Source organism: Pezoporus wallicus, unplaced genomic scaffold (assembly GCF_028554395.1).
Source record: "Pezoporus wallicus isolate ANWC-B61680 ecotype Strahan unplaced genomic scaffold, APGP_CSIRO_Pwel_v1 contig_6464, whole genome shotgun sequence".
Classification (NCBI taxonomy): Eukaryota; Metazoa; Chordata; class Aves; order Psittaciformes; family Psittacidae; genus Pezoporus; species Pezoporus wallicus.
Genome location: NW_026642130.1, coordinates 2,875,740 through 2,889,822, shown reverse-complemented (window position 1 = coordinate 2,889,822; position 14,083 = coordinate 2,875,740). Strand labels below are relative to the sequence as shown.

General features: G+C 38.9%; 1 protein-coding gene across 2 annotated transcripts in view; it reads right to left on the bottom strand.

The window, feature by feature from the left end:
• Nucleotides 1–378: 378 nt before the first annotated feature.
• The window catches only part of PKHD1 (PKHD1 ciliary IPT domain containing fibrocystin/polyductin), a 254,467-nt gene continuing 240,762 nt past the window's right edge, over nt 379–14,083 (bottom strand). For both annotated transcript variants that reach the window (XM_057427481.1, XM_057427480.1), the window contains exons 63-66: nt 10,704–10,811; nt 6,697–6,852; nt 5,415–5,534; nt 379–1,280 (exon numbers count right to left, since the gene is read on the bottom strand). In XM_057427481.1, the coding sequence (XP_057283464.1) occupies nt 934–1,280; nt 5,415–5,534; nt 6,697–6,852; nt 10,704–10,811 (731 nt within the window). In that variant the 3' untranslated portion in view covers nt 379–933. The remainder of the gene's footprint in view (nt 1,281–5,414; nt 5,535–6,696; nt 6,853–10,703; nt 10,812–14,083) is intronic.

Genomic DNA, 14,083 nt, shown 5'->3' with positions numbered 1-14,083 from the left:
AATTTTATGGTACACTGAGGGCATAATAAGGTTCCTCATCTTCTAGCTCAGTAAAACAAAGCACAGAGGAATTCTCTGAGCAACTGAAAACCATCAGCCTTATTAATACAATTCATAATTTATAACAAACCAGTGATTTAAGGGTGCTAGAAAACAATGCCATGGTGAAGATTTAACTCATAAAATGTTTTAATTAAAAATTTAATTAAAAAACAAAAAATAAAATTAAATTTAATTAAAAAACAAAACACAAAATTAAAAAACAAAACAAAACAAAACAAAAAAAACAAACACCACAGATTTAACTAGGGAGGAATGGAAGGCACTTAATCAAATCATAATGAAATGGAAGTTGAAGTTTCTGAGTTTTTTTCTCAGAAAAATAAAAATATTTATGCACATACTAAAGCTCTTCGAATGAAAATAAAGGCATGATTGAAAAAATGGGAAAATTCCTATGCATTTGTTTACATGCATGCATATCAATCAGCATTGCTCTAGACACTAATACTACACTAGTGCTAATATATTAAAGTATCAGAAATCTGATCATCTGCACTGTTGAATTGTTTAGGCTAATCCTTGGATGCTTTTGAATGTAATCTCAAAGCTGACCTAGATAACCAACTAGCACTCCCCAAAAAACTCTTGAGAGAATTGTAGAGGTGTCAGAAGGCCTTTTCTCAACAAGCAGTTTGGATAGATACACACTGTTTTGGAAACTAAGAAAGGTCAACATCATAGATATGGCCAGAGTCTCCCAGCTGGCTGCAGATCCAGGTAAACAGTTCATTTGTACATGTGGCCATCTGGCTCCCTATGCTAATATGTGTATGTTTTATTGTGACTACAGAGACAAAAGACAGCTTCACATTGACTGCAAGCCAGGCAAAACTTGCTCTGTCAGTAGCCCACCACCTCATGCCACTTCTTTTACACCTCTGCTGCTACTACAGCAACGTGCTCTCTGACATCATTCTGACATTCAGGCATCCTTTCAGACATTTCCCTTTTGTTGATGTAACCAGCTGAAGTCTGGAGAACATCCTTCTGGCTGGTGCGTCCCAGGACTGTTTGTGGAAGTTCCAGAGAGTCACCAGATTTTACTCCACATAGCTGCTGGTAACTGTCACTTTTCCTGGCTGAAGAAAAGGTATCCTTGTCCACTGTCTTACACTGGAGAGTACTCATCTTTGTCACTGGTTTGGCTTCACAGGGCTGCAGGTTCAGCTCCTTCAGTTGTCCTGTGGCATGTCCCACTGCTCCAGTTCCTTCCATATCTGCGAAGGCAAGACTTGTTTAAAACTTGCTTTACAATAATTGTAAGATGCTACTTTCATGTTCCTTCTATGCCTTTACTGTGTGTTAAAGACATGAATGATAAAGCAGTTATTGTTGGACAAATAATTGTAACTATTCACAAATTTTGGTTTGACAGAAATAAGTTGATAAAACAAAACAACCATCAGCTGCTTCCACAAATAAACATAAAGCAACCAAAACATCTGATTTGTTCTTATTGATACACTAGCAGTTCCTAGAGCACATTCCAACAGTCAAAAAATATATCAGAAAATGCTTAGTAATAAAGTATATAAAATACAGCTGGTTAATAAGCTATTCATTTCTAAAACTGATAATAATTTTGATGTTAAACTGTAAAAAAATTAATACTGCCTGTAAAATACATCAACCCTCTATGAATCAGGCTGTAATATAAAGTAGAACTTTTAATTTCCAACATTTAAATCCTACTCAAGGCAGAGTCTGTAACTTGCAATGCTGTTTAAAAAATGATGTTGAAAAAAATGAAGAAAAGGCAAAATATATACTGTACATTTTTCATGTGGGAACAAAAAATGTTTGCATCTTAATAAACCAGTTATCAGCCACACTTGTGGTGTAACAGCAGACGGCTTCTGAGTTGACAGGGTGCGCTATCACTTCAGTGCAAGATTGGCAGCCTGCCACATCTGGATGCTGAATACGTTTGTAAAATTCTTGCAAATCTCTCCCTTCCCCTGAAAACAAAATGAAATCAGACCAGACCCAAAACTTTTATACTGGGACCAAATCCAGAATTAGTCCTAGTCAACATACCTCATGTGGACAACATCACTTTTTCTAGTCTATTCAACAGCATATATTACAGATCCTTACCACAAATGATCCCTGAAAATGTGCTGTTACCACTCCTGATATTTTGGGTTTGTCCTTGAATTTTGATCCCTAGAAACCTGTGACATTCAACCCCATGATTGCTGAGACTGTCTGCTTAGAGCCGTTCTCTTCTCCCTTTCCTGAAATCTTTAATTGGAACTCTATTTGCTGGATCATTTTCATAGAATCATAGAATACCTTAAACTGGAAGGGACGCCATCGATCCCAGTGGATCATGGAGTCCAACTCCCTGCGTCTCACAAAAAATACATGACATTAAATCATATGACTAAGAGCATCATCCAGACACTCCTTGAACTCCTTGAACCCTGACAGACATGTCAATGGCTTCATGTTTGCGCTCAATTTTCCTGTTAAGGAGTGTTAGCTTTTTTTCAACTTGTACACTCACTGCTTTCAATTTCAGGATTGTACCTCTTGGAAATCCACGGGAAAGCTGTCAGTAAATTTTCAGGGGTCACACATGTTTCTGCATGTAATAGTTTTCCTTCTTAATATTGCTTTAACATTAGGTAGTTGGCTGTTTTAAAGAACAAATTACATACACCAGTAGGTTCAATTTTCTTCTTTATACACATAAACAAGATAATCAGGTCACGACCCCTATACCAAAGCTTCCTGTTAGTTCTTGATATATACTGATACCCTCTTCATCTTCAAAGGTGCCATTTTCAACTGTGAAAATAGGTCTTTTCAAGCCAGTTTGAAATACTGGAGGAGGATAGAAGTTTTCTGGATATAAACAGTTTAAAGGATGAAATACTGCCTTAATATTTGTATGACATAGTAATCTAAAATATCTAATTTTTTTTTAAATGAATACAAACTACTCAATATCATTGAAGCAAACAATTGACTGGATTAAGTTCTTGCTGACTGACAGAGCTCAGGCAGTAATTATATACGGGAAATTCTCAGAGGTGGCTATATGTATCAGTACGAGACACCACTACTGAAATGGAAGTTATGCAGTGTTTCCATCAGTGCGATATTTGGAATTAAAATTAAAATTTATTCTGTTGAAATTTTGTAAAAGGTATTAAAAATGGCAAGCCTGTAGAAAGGAAAAAGGAGGAGATGCTCTGAGCAGCATAGGAGCAAGGGCCGCAGACCTTATTTCCAGAGTAGGTGAACCTCTTCAGAAATACAACAGTGATCTCTTGGTGGTGGTGGCCAAGGAGTTCAGGATAAGATCTATCAGGTACAGTACCTGAAAGGACTAGAGATTAAAGGTAGGAGACTTAAGCTGTTAGAGGATACAACTTTTAAATAGCAAAGGTGATGAACCACCGGAATAAATTTCAGAAAGAAAAAGTGTTCCTCCACCGCCAGGTGCCATTCTGTTAACCATGAGTTAGTTAATCAAAAGTTATTTAATTCAAGAGGGAGATAATCGTATATAGGTGAGGAGAATTTTTTTATTACAGCAAGGTGAGACAAGGCAGTATCTTGACCCTTTCTCCCATGCAATACTGTAAATCTACACATGCAGCTTTCTTCCTCAGCTATCCCCAGCTACTTGTTCTGGGACAATAGCCAGAGCCCCTAGATCCATTGGACTTCATACTATATAAGCACTACCGAATAGAAAATCCTTCTAGCAACTCTTGCTGTGGTGATTAATAATAACAGCTCCAAACACTTAATTGCATTGGAAAAGTGGAATGTCATTTGGGGGGAACAGCTATAAAGCAGAAACTAAACAAAAAGACTGCAGCTTTGATTTCCTCTCTCTCTCTCCAAAACCAACAGCACTTTAAATAAGAATAAATCAAACATTAGACATTTCCAAGTCATATGTATTAAATTCACTTAAGATATTGTTACCCTTGTTTAGATTTGAACATATAGGGGGAATCTTTTTGTCTTGCAACTATTCCTAGAAGACTTTAAGTGGCTGGATTGCCTTTTCTGACAAAAAAAATCTTTCTCTGAATTATTTACATGACGGCTCCAATCAACGCTATACCTGTCAGCCTCCCCAGCCAAAATGAAAGTTCACTATGTAAAGGTGCCAAGGGAGAATGGCAGCCTCCCACTGTGAGTTTATAGACAGAACTAAGTCAGCACGCATTATGTGTCAGAGCCTACATCAGACAGAATCAGATGCTTTGATCTCAGACCTCCACAGGAAGCTTAGATCTCAGACAAATTAGATAAAAAATGAATTTATAGCAGATATGTATCCTAAGGCACACAGCTGAATGCTGTGTTTTGGAGAAGTACAGCAAATATCAAAACACATAAACTGCAGAATTTCCTCTCTCATTCTCCCTCTCCCTCTGCTTTTGTGATAGATGCTAATTAAAAGGAGGTAAAAACTCCAGCTTGCCTCTTCCTGCCTCTTATGTAATCCACAGGTTTTGACAAGGAGGAGGGAAAAGAAATTCCCAAACATAGTAAATGGGTGGTTTAGTGGGGTTATCCGAATGCCTTTAGATCTGTGCTGCTGGCAGGTGAGACAAAAACCACCACCAACTACTGTAAGAACATTTCACACTTACGGAAAGGGAAGCCAGTGCTTTCTGCTGCCAGTCACAGATCCCCGAGGCTGTCTGCTTTTCTGTGACCTCAGAAGTCATGTTTGATCAGCACATGATGAAAATACAAGTCTCGAGGAGGTGTGCGGAAGAGGGGCTTTTCTGGCAGGACCCTGGGGTGTATAGGGTGACAGGGAACAAGGTGGGTGGGAATGGAGTTGCTTTGGGATGCTGGCATGGACTCACTGCTCAGAAAGCATGACATGACAGTCTAGTGAGTGGTGGAGGTAACAAAGCCCTGAGTGGTTTTTTCTACCTCCATCACAGTTCTGCTGAAGTCCTCCACAGCCTGCAAACTTATGCAGAGTATTTTGAGCACTGCACAGTTATTGCTGCAGCACTAGGAGACCTGGGCAGGGAGAAGCACTGTTGCTCCAGGTATCTGGGGACACTGCGAACATTGGTCCCTGCTCTGCTCCAACGCCACTAGGTGAAATCACTGACTCATTGAAACTAAGGGGGATTGTGCAACTGCCTTCAATGGAGCTAGAATTTCACACAATATATATAGAAAAGAGGTAAAATGGCAAATAGAAAAATACCAAGGAGGAGAAGAAGGCAATAAAATGACAGACCTTCTGAAAACTGTGCCATTGGTCCTGTACAAACCTATAGTTTGTTAAGAGACCTAAACCAGCTCTTTTTAAACTTAACTGTTCATGAATTTGAATTACAGACAAACTGCAGTCTCACCTGCTGCTACAGGCACACCATTTTTATTTTCTTCTTGATTACAGCAGGTCTGGATGTGAGCTGCATGAGTCTGTGCCTGTTTATGGGGTCCCTTGGTACTGGCCCATTCAATCCTCGTTTCTGCAATGAAACATACAGTCACATGACTCTCAACCCATCCTCTGCTCAGCAGCAATTATTAATTCAAGCAACAGTATACTGCTAGTGAATTAACAGATAATCTAGAAGTGTTCTTTCTACCCAAAAGAAGTGGAGAGTGCTGTTCTATGTTCATACCATCTTCTGTTTTGCCATCAGGGTTCCCACCTCTTCTCTTCAGTAGAACTCTTACTTATGTTGTCACCATGTTCAGTAATGCTGAAAATTCAGACCTTGTTTCAGCTAGTGCTTATGGTGCAGTTTAGGATAAAGACCCTTCAGCCCGGATTTGCAAAATGACTTAAAAGCAAAAGTTTGGAGAAACTTATGAGAAGGTCTTGAAAGAAGTGGGAGATATCTTATTAATCAGGATGTGCATTTACTCCTCCACTGAGGGTTACCTGTACATCTGTTTAGGTCCTGACTTCAGATACAGTATCTGAAAGGCAAATTTGTTGGTAACTTTCAACGTATCTAGCAGTTTCAGGTGGCTATTTGTCAATCAAGCCACCAACAGTTATGGTCACATTCTTTTATCTTCAGTTGTTTTCTTACACAAATAGCTTTTTGTCTTCTGTAGTGGGAAAGCCTTCTTGAGGTATCTTTCTTTGGTCTAAGAAAAAGAAATCAACCTTAAGGTAGATTAGTAGCACTGGGAATTTGCTGGGGTGAGAACTCCAGGGAAGCCATAGCCCTCCCATTACCATTTTGACTCACATGATGCTTGATAGTCTCATGTGAACATGGTTGTGCTGTAGTGTCTGTGGTATTCCCACTGCATCTGTGCCTGGTCCTTGGTCAGCACCAAGGCTGCATAACCTCACCACAGTTATATTTTGCTATGTCATCCTTCATCAGGAAAATGCAGTGGTTGAGTAGATCATTGAAATCATAGCAATTGCTTGTGTGCACTATGGAAATCAGATTTTCATCAGGTTTCACATACCACTAAAGCTTTTTCCAGCCAGGACTCGGGCATCTGTTGTAAGCGCAAAACTGTATAACTGTGAACTACAAACTATTCTGCTAATTACTGTACTTCCCAGAGGTTTCTCTCAGTGCCATTGTCTGAATCCTGTTGTGGAATTTTAAAATAAAATAGGGAGTCTGCGAGTATAAATTTTAGCGGTTATTTCCAACTTACTGTTGCTTTTGCTCTTCTTGAACCAGCAGAATGCAATAGTGAGGATGAATGCAGATGCTGCTGAACTCAGAACGACAACAAGGATCATGCTGGCCTTCACTCTCATGGGGACAGGGAAGATGGTAAATGGCTGAGACAACACGGTAAACTTAGCCCCTGAGAATTTAAAGAAGTCAGAGTTTACTGAGTTTATTGCAAAGGTAAGAACACTGGTTTAACGGCTAACACACCAGGTTATAGGCTTTCAACAGTGATGCTGCTGTTAAAAATGCATGCAGGAACAACCCATAAGCCCATCTATCTCCAGATCAACTTTAGCTAACATTTCTTTAGGACTGAGCACCAGGACAAACCAAATATGTAACAATACTTCTCCGATGCAACTTTCAAGCTTTCGGTGCTTCCTGAAACAGAGGCAGCCTCTTTGTAATTAACAATCCTTAATATTTCTTTCATGAATTTGTATAGCTGACTACAAAACCTAGAAAATACATTCACGAAACATTTATTTCTGAGGCCAAACAGATCAGGCCCAGAAAGAAAACATGCACATTCTACATAGCAAGACATAAAAATTAGTTGTGACAAGAAATGTGGTCATACAGCTTTTACAGGATGTACCCAATTCTTATCAATGTAAGTTATGGGAGACCTAGAAATATTAATTAGCATTAACCTTAAGTCCATGATGCAGAAAACTCCCAGTGGCTTTACTAATATTTTCTACCATGTCAATAATGAACATTATAAATAAAAGATTTTATTTTTATAACATGGCAAATATTTAGCCTCTTGATGCATACAAACTTGTTCTTCACCCAGAGATTCTAAAGTTTTCTGTAAATTAAGTCAGAATTAAGCCAGCCACCCCTCACAGTTTTTGTTGACGAGTTCATTTGGTCTCAGTATCTGAGCATCAAGGACTGGAAGACGCCTAATATTGCCCTTTTCAAAATCAGAAATATGGAGAGCTTTTTTCCTTGAATCTCTTTCAAAACACATTTTGAATGGAGATGTGCCTAGGAAGGACAGGAGTTTAAGAAAATTGGCCCTGGCACTATCTATAGGCCAGTTTGAAGGATGTGGATTAACACAACAACTCATTACCTGTCTTAAAATCTGACTCATTACAGGTCCTAACCTCACAATTCCAACAATTTTGTTGGATGGGTATTTCTTTCACTTGTTTCAGTTCCATTTTTAATAAAAATCTAAAACCTTTGTTTTTTTCCATCAATTTATAAAAACAATCAGAAACACAGTGAGATGGAGGCTTGGTGACTAGGGTAAGTAGCTGTAAGTACTTTTATCTGAAACTAATTAGATTTGTGTCAATGTTGTCCACTTGAACAAAGCAGAGATTCATCAGAACAATGTGGGAAGCATGTTCCAATTGGAAAAATTTGCATACGGGTACAAACACATTCGAACTTCAGTTGAGAGAAGTAGTCTCACAGATATTAAAGATTCTACACAGACAGGTGCTTAAAGGTGCTTTGCACTACTCTAATACTTTGTGAGTAGACTGCTGTAGGTTTAAATGGAAAGTGGATGTATTGAGCCCATTGGGACCCATATCAGTTTTGTGAATATTACTGTAGCAAGACGCAAGACTATGCAGCAGTGCTATGAATAGTTTACTCTCCCTAGGAGCTATCAGTAAAACATGGGATTATTGCTTTCAATGTCAACTGCATCTTCTCAGCTGCCTTCAAATAGCAAACTATGCCAGGGTGCACAAAGAAACCTGGTAATGAAAACATATCCCAAACATTTATTCTCTGATTACTTAATTATTGCTTATCTCAAAAAATAAGCAAGTATCTTTGGCAACAGTCTGGCAGTATAAAACCTTTTATACTGTCTCCAGCTTGGTTCCAATTGCAAACAAGCAAAGAGTGTACTTTTGTAGTGCATATCAAAAGTGTACGATACTCTTTTTTACACAGGTGATACCTGCACAGATGCATCAGCCATCCACATTGCTAGGTGTAAACATCTCTTTCCAATACTCTAACTAAATGCTTCAGAAAAGGGACCTCCATTTGACCTTTATTCAGAGGAAAAATTTTGTGACTTCCCTGAAATAGCTTTCAAAACACATTTCATTATGCTGTACTTCTCACTAGAAAGTCAGATCTCATGAGGCACTGACTTTCCATCACTCTCACTGAAGTGAAGGCAATGAGAGCAGCGGATGTTTGTCAGCACACACCTTAAAAGTAGATATATGTGTCCCCTTTAAAGGCCTACCTTCAAGTACTCCCTGCACCCTCATTCTCTCTTTGAAAAGCCATTGGCAACACCTCATGTTATTAGCCACCTGTGACTAGGAGGAGCAAAAGTTTCTCATAAAAAAATTCCCTGGATCTTCATTTAATCCTGAGATAGGAAAGGATTTCTTGTGTTATAAACCCTATCCTATGCTATTATGTGTACCCTGTCTTACAATATTCATACATTAGTAAATATATTGATCTCCATCCAAAACCAGTTTTAGCTGTTCTCAGTATTTCCTATTATTAAGATAGGTTGTTCAGAAAAATATAGTCTAAAAGTTAGTAACTTTTTCAATTTTTTGCTTAGATTTTTTCATTAGCTGTTTCAGCTTGGCCATTTCATCAGTCGGATGTATTTGTCCTCTGTTTTTTTCCTGTCTGAAACAAGTCATGGTATTTTGGAGTTTTCATATTAAAAATGGTCAGGCTATACCTACTCCATTTTGAGATCACCTCTGAAAATGCATAAACAAAATTATGTTCAATGCTGCAAAAGAGTACTTATCAGGGCTTAATGCAGTGGCACACATGCCGCCTTACCTCTATTGGAAATATTTGTGTCTGTCCTTCCTAGGTTCCTTTCCACCTGGTGGGTCTCAATTTATATATATATGGAGATGTCATCTCTATCTCTATCTATCTCTATCTGTATCTATATCTATGTATTTATATCAGTATATCTACCTGTATATCTATATCTGTCTATATATCTATTTATAACCATGTCTACATCTATGTGTGTACCTATATATATCATCTGTATCCATACATATATCCATATATGTATGTATGTATGTATGTGTGCAATACCAGAATAGTGACTTTAAACAGCATTTAACAATAGCTATATCTTAATTTGTCTTTGGACTGTATACCAGACAGCATATACCTGTTTCTCCTTTGACTTGCCTCAGTAGTCATTCTGAAAGAAGAAAACAATACTTGGCCACCTATGTAGCTTCAGAGCCAGATTTGTAGATAAGTTCAGGCCCCCAAACAGTTGGACACGTGCTTCCCTTGTGCAGATGCCCTGAGGCTTTTGCAAACCAGACTTCACATGGTGCCATATCCCCAAGGTGCTGATGTCCTCCCTCAGCTGGTATTTCTGGAGGTTACAAGCACACCTGCCTCTTCACCATTATTGGGTTTGCTCACAGACCTAATGCAAACTGCATGATCCTGGAGGTTCCAATGTCATCTCTGTAAACTGAAAGGATACCTGTAGCAGAGCCCAGTCCTGAAGGCATGCTCTGAATGTATGTAATCTCCTGCACCCATAAAGATGACCAGGTGCAGACAAACAGTTGGTGAAAGGAGCTATGAAAATAATTGGAGAACAGAGGGAGAATTTCTGAATACAAACAGGAAAAAAAGGACTCGAGAGGAAAAAGTTTGCTCTGGCAGCTCGGCTGGCCTTAAGTACCTGATTCCTACATGGGATACATAACTAAGGAATCCAGGGAGAAAGAGGCACCTTTTTTTTAACAATACTCTCTACTAACTCATCTTGATTTCAGGAATCTTGCATGAATAGCTCGGGAGCTACTCAGCTCTATTGCTGCCTGGGTAATGCTAACTTGGACGTGGGAGTGGAGTCAGGGTGTTTAGAGGTTTGGCATTGTGCCACTCATTCAAACAAAGCCTAACTCCCTTTTTATAAATTCAGATGACCTGTAAGGTTTTGAGTTTAGTTACTAAATCAAAAAACATGCAGAAAATGGAGCTTACCTGGGGGTGATGTGACACTGAACACCAGTTTCCAGTTTGTTCCTGAGCTGGAGACAGCCAGACTGGAAAAGCTTGCACATCCGTCTATGACCTCCACTTTGGTGAGTCCTGTAGAGTAAGAAAAACTTTACATCCAGATAAGTACCACCTGAGCCCCTCTGAGAATCCCTGTGACTTTAAGGGGACTTTGGAAAACCTAAATATGGTGTCTTTCCTAATTGTAAATATTTGTCTAACCCCAGAAATTTTACATATGGTCAGGTCTTCACAGATATTTGGACATCAAGTCCGTGATGAGTTGGAGAAGTTTAGGTTCTGAACTTTTCTGAATCTTCATGCTCATTGTGAAATGGCATTTACTGTAAAATGAATATGGAAGTTAAGGGGATCAAACATAGGTAAAAGGAGCTACACAGACGCACTAGGAGGTTCCAGATGCTTATAATTTTGATTTAACTCATGTCTTGCGTGACTATGTTGCCAAGGTTAGGAGAGTATTGGTGAGAGACTGAGTATTTTCTGTCCTAAAGGGACAGTCTGAAGGAGCCAGACACTGCAGCTAAGGGAAAAGAACTGACTATTTTATGATTTGCAGTTGTTTCACTTCGTCATTTGGGCATATTCCTTCCTGACCTACTGTTAAATCATTTTGAACTTTTCTACAACTCTGTCAGATGCTTTGAAAGGGAAAAAAAGTCTGGTGACTACCCTGTGATTGTGCAGGAGACACTTTCAGATAGAAACCTGGCAGGGGAAAGCTCCATGAGGAGGACTAAAATGAAACTTGGGAGAGCTAGTTTCTCTATCACTTTACCTCCTGCTCTAAGGTATCAGGGAATGTATTCTGACCCAATGTTTATGCCTGTTATATTTGCTATCATTGTAGGTTTGTTTTGTTGGAGGTTTTTTGTTTGTTTTTCTTTTTTTTTATTTATGATCTTCTTTGCAATTGGATCGCCATTTTATTGTGTGTATTTTTGAGAACCAGCCAAGTCCTGGCCTTGGAGCAATGCTGACCAGGTCTGGGCTTCGTTCAGGCTCTGGGGTGAGAGAGGTAAAATCCTGAAGGCTGACAAATTTCAGAATGTTGGTTCAGGTGGGGGTGAGAAGTCAAAACTTCCTTAGGATGCTGGACTTGCTCCAGTGATCACAAGCACAGACTTTCACCTTCTCAAACACAACAAGTAATAACTATATGCTTTATGAAGCAGGTGAGTTTACATTTTACTGCAATTAAGGAGCACAGGTGAAGATATATAACGTCTGAATGTGAGGAGGACATTCCTACTGTGCCATTCCTGTGTTCAGGATATTGAGCAAAGTGGTGTAGCAAACATCTTTGTGAGACATTTTGCAATCACAGATGTGTAGGAGTGCTCAGCAAGTGGGGACAAGGATTTTGATGGTAGGCATACTGCAGGACAATTTTTCTCTGCTGTTATCCCATTTTTCCTACCAACACCCATATGATACATACTAAACAGTGCCAGGGTCAGTTCTTTGGCCCTGAAGAACTGCATGCCCTGGCCAAACCTCTTAAACTCTTACAGACTCCAAACAGAGATGCTACAATGCAAACTGCCTACTGAGATTACTTCCCTGTTGGGTTGGCTTCTGAACTATGGCCAGAGACAAGGTCCTGGGCAAAAGCTTGTCACATTTTAAAGATTTAGCAACAGAAATAATAAAGCTTCCCAACTCCGTGATTGGATAATATTTAGTTTACTAATATCCCAGTTATTTTTGACTACATATATATGTTTTTTGTACAGCTTCTAGCACATCAAATCCCCAACTTCATTGTGAGCCTCCAGAACCAGCTGTGATGTGTAAGAAAGCTATAATTTATCCTGTGAATAGACTTGGTGGAGATGTGGGAATCCAGATTTCTTTAATTGCTCTAGTCTGAACCTGGCTCATCTACTTATCTACTATTTTTATGATCCTTGTTATGACACCGTCTGCCCAGACTACCAAGACTTTTCTTGGCTCTGATTCTCACTGTAACGCTGCTTTTACAGAGGGTCTTGTGAGCCGTGTTTGAATACTTTATAATTGCGATTTCCAGTCTATGATGAAGCCTGGAGTACTGTACTGTACTTCTCAACAGTCTATCTCAGCTTTTGGGCACATATGCTTCAAAGCTCAGAATATTATAGATATATATGGGAGTCTTCACAAAGATCTCTCAGGCAAGCTGGTATTTAACACAGAAGCAAGCTAATTTGGAGCTAAACTACTTTCCATGAGGCAGTTTGGCTGCTGTCAGATGAAGCAGCCTTAGTGTGCTAGACAGGACCCATTTCGCTTAAATGCTGCTTTCATGTGCTTCAAAAGATGAGTGCAATAAGGACGTTTGTCAAAGGAAAAACTGCAAGAAACTATTACATAGAGAACATCTGTACTACATAGCTCTTTCTTGCTGGAGTTTATTGACTATTAATTTGATGCATGTATCTTTTAAAGAATGTGAAGTGCATTTCTCTTCTGTGACTTTTCTTTCTCCCTCCTTCCTTTTTCTTTTTCTTTCTTTTTCTTTTTCTTTTTCTTTTTCTTTTTCTTTTTCTTTTTCTTTTTCTTTTTCTTTTTCTTTTTTTTTTCTTTTTTTTCTTTTTCGTTTTCTTTTTCTTTTTCTTTTTCTCTTTCTTCTTTTTCTTTTTCTTTTTTTTTCTTTTTTTCTTTTTCTTTTTCATTTTCTTTTTGTTTTTCCTTTTCTTTTTCTTTCTTTTTTTTCTCTCTTTCTTTTTCTCTTTCTTTCTTTCCCTTTCTTTCTTTCTTTCTCTTTCTCTCTTTCTCTCTTTCTTTCTTTCTCTTTCTCTCTTTCTCTCTTTCTCTTTCTTTCTTTTTCTCTCTTTTCCTTCCTTCCTTCCTTCCTTCCTTCCTTCCTTCCTTCCTTCCTTCCTTCCTTCCTTCCTTCCTTCCTTCCTTCCTTCCTTCCTTCCTTCCTTCCTTCCTTCCTTCCTTCCTTCCTTCCTTCCTTCCTTCCTCCCTCCCTCCCTCCCTCCCTCCCTCCCTCCCCCCCTCCCTTCCCTCCTACCCTCCCTCCTTCCCTCCTTCCATCCTCCCATCCTCCCTCCCTCCCTCCCTTCCTTTTAGCAATGAAAATAAGATTATATAATTGATATAATTTCCACTTTCTAGTTTACAAGCTTATGATCATCCACAGGTTTTTGGTTCAGCACTGCACTTAAACAAGGTTCTGTATATAAGCACGTTCATAGCCTCAGTAACCTCAAGGGAAATACTCACGTGCTTAGAGTTAGTTATGAGTTCAGGTCTTTTGATAAATGAGGACCAGAATGGAAATATTTAGATCCCTTGTGAAAAATGTTTCCATGTTAAAGTATGCTAATTACAAACAATAGGCAGTTGTTTCTGTC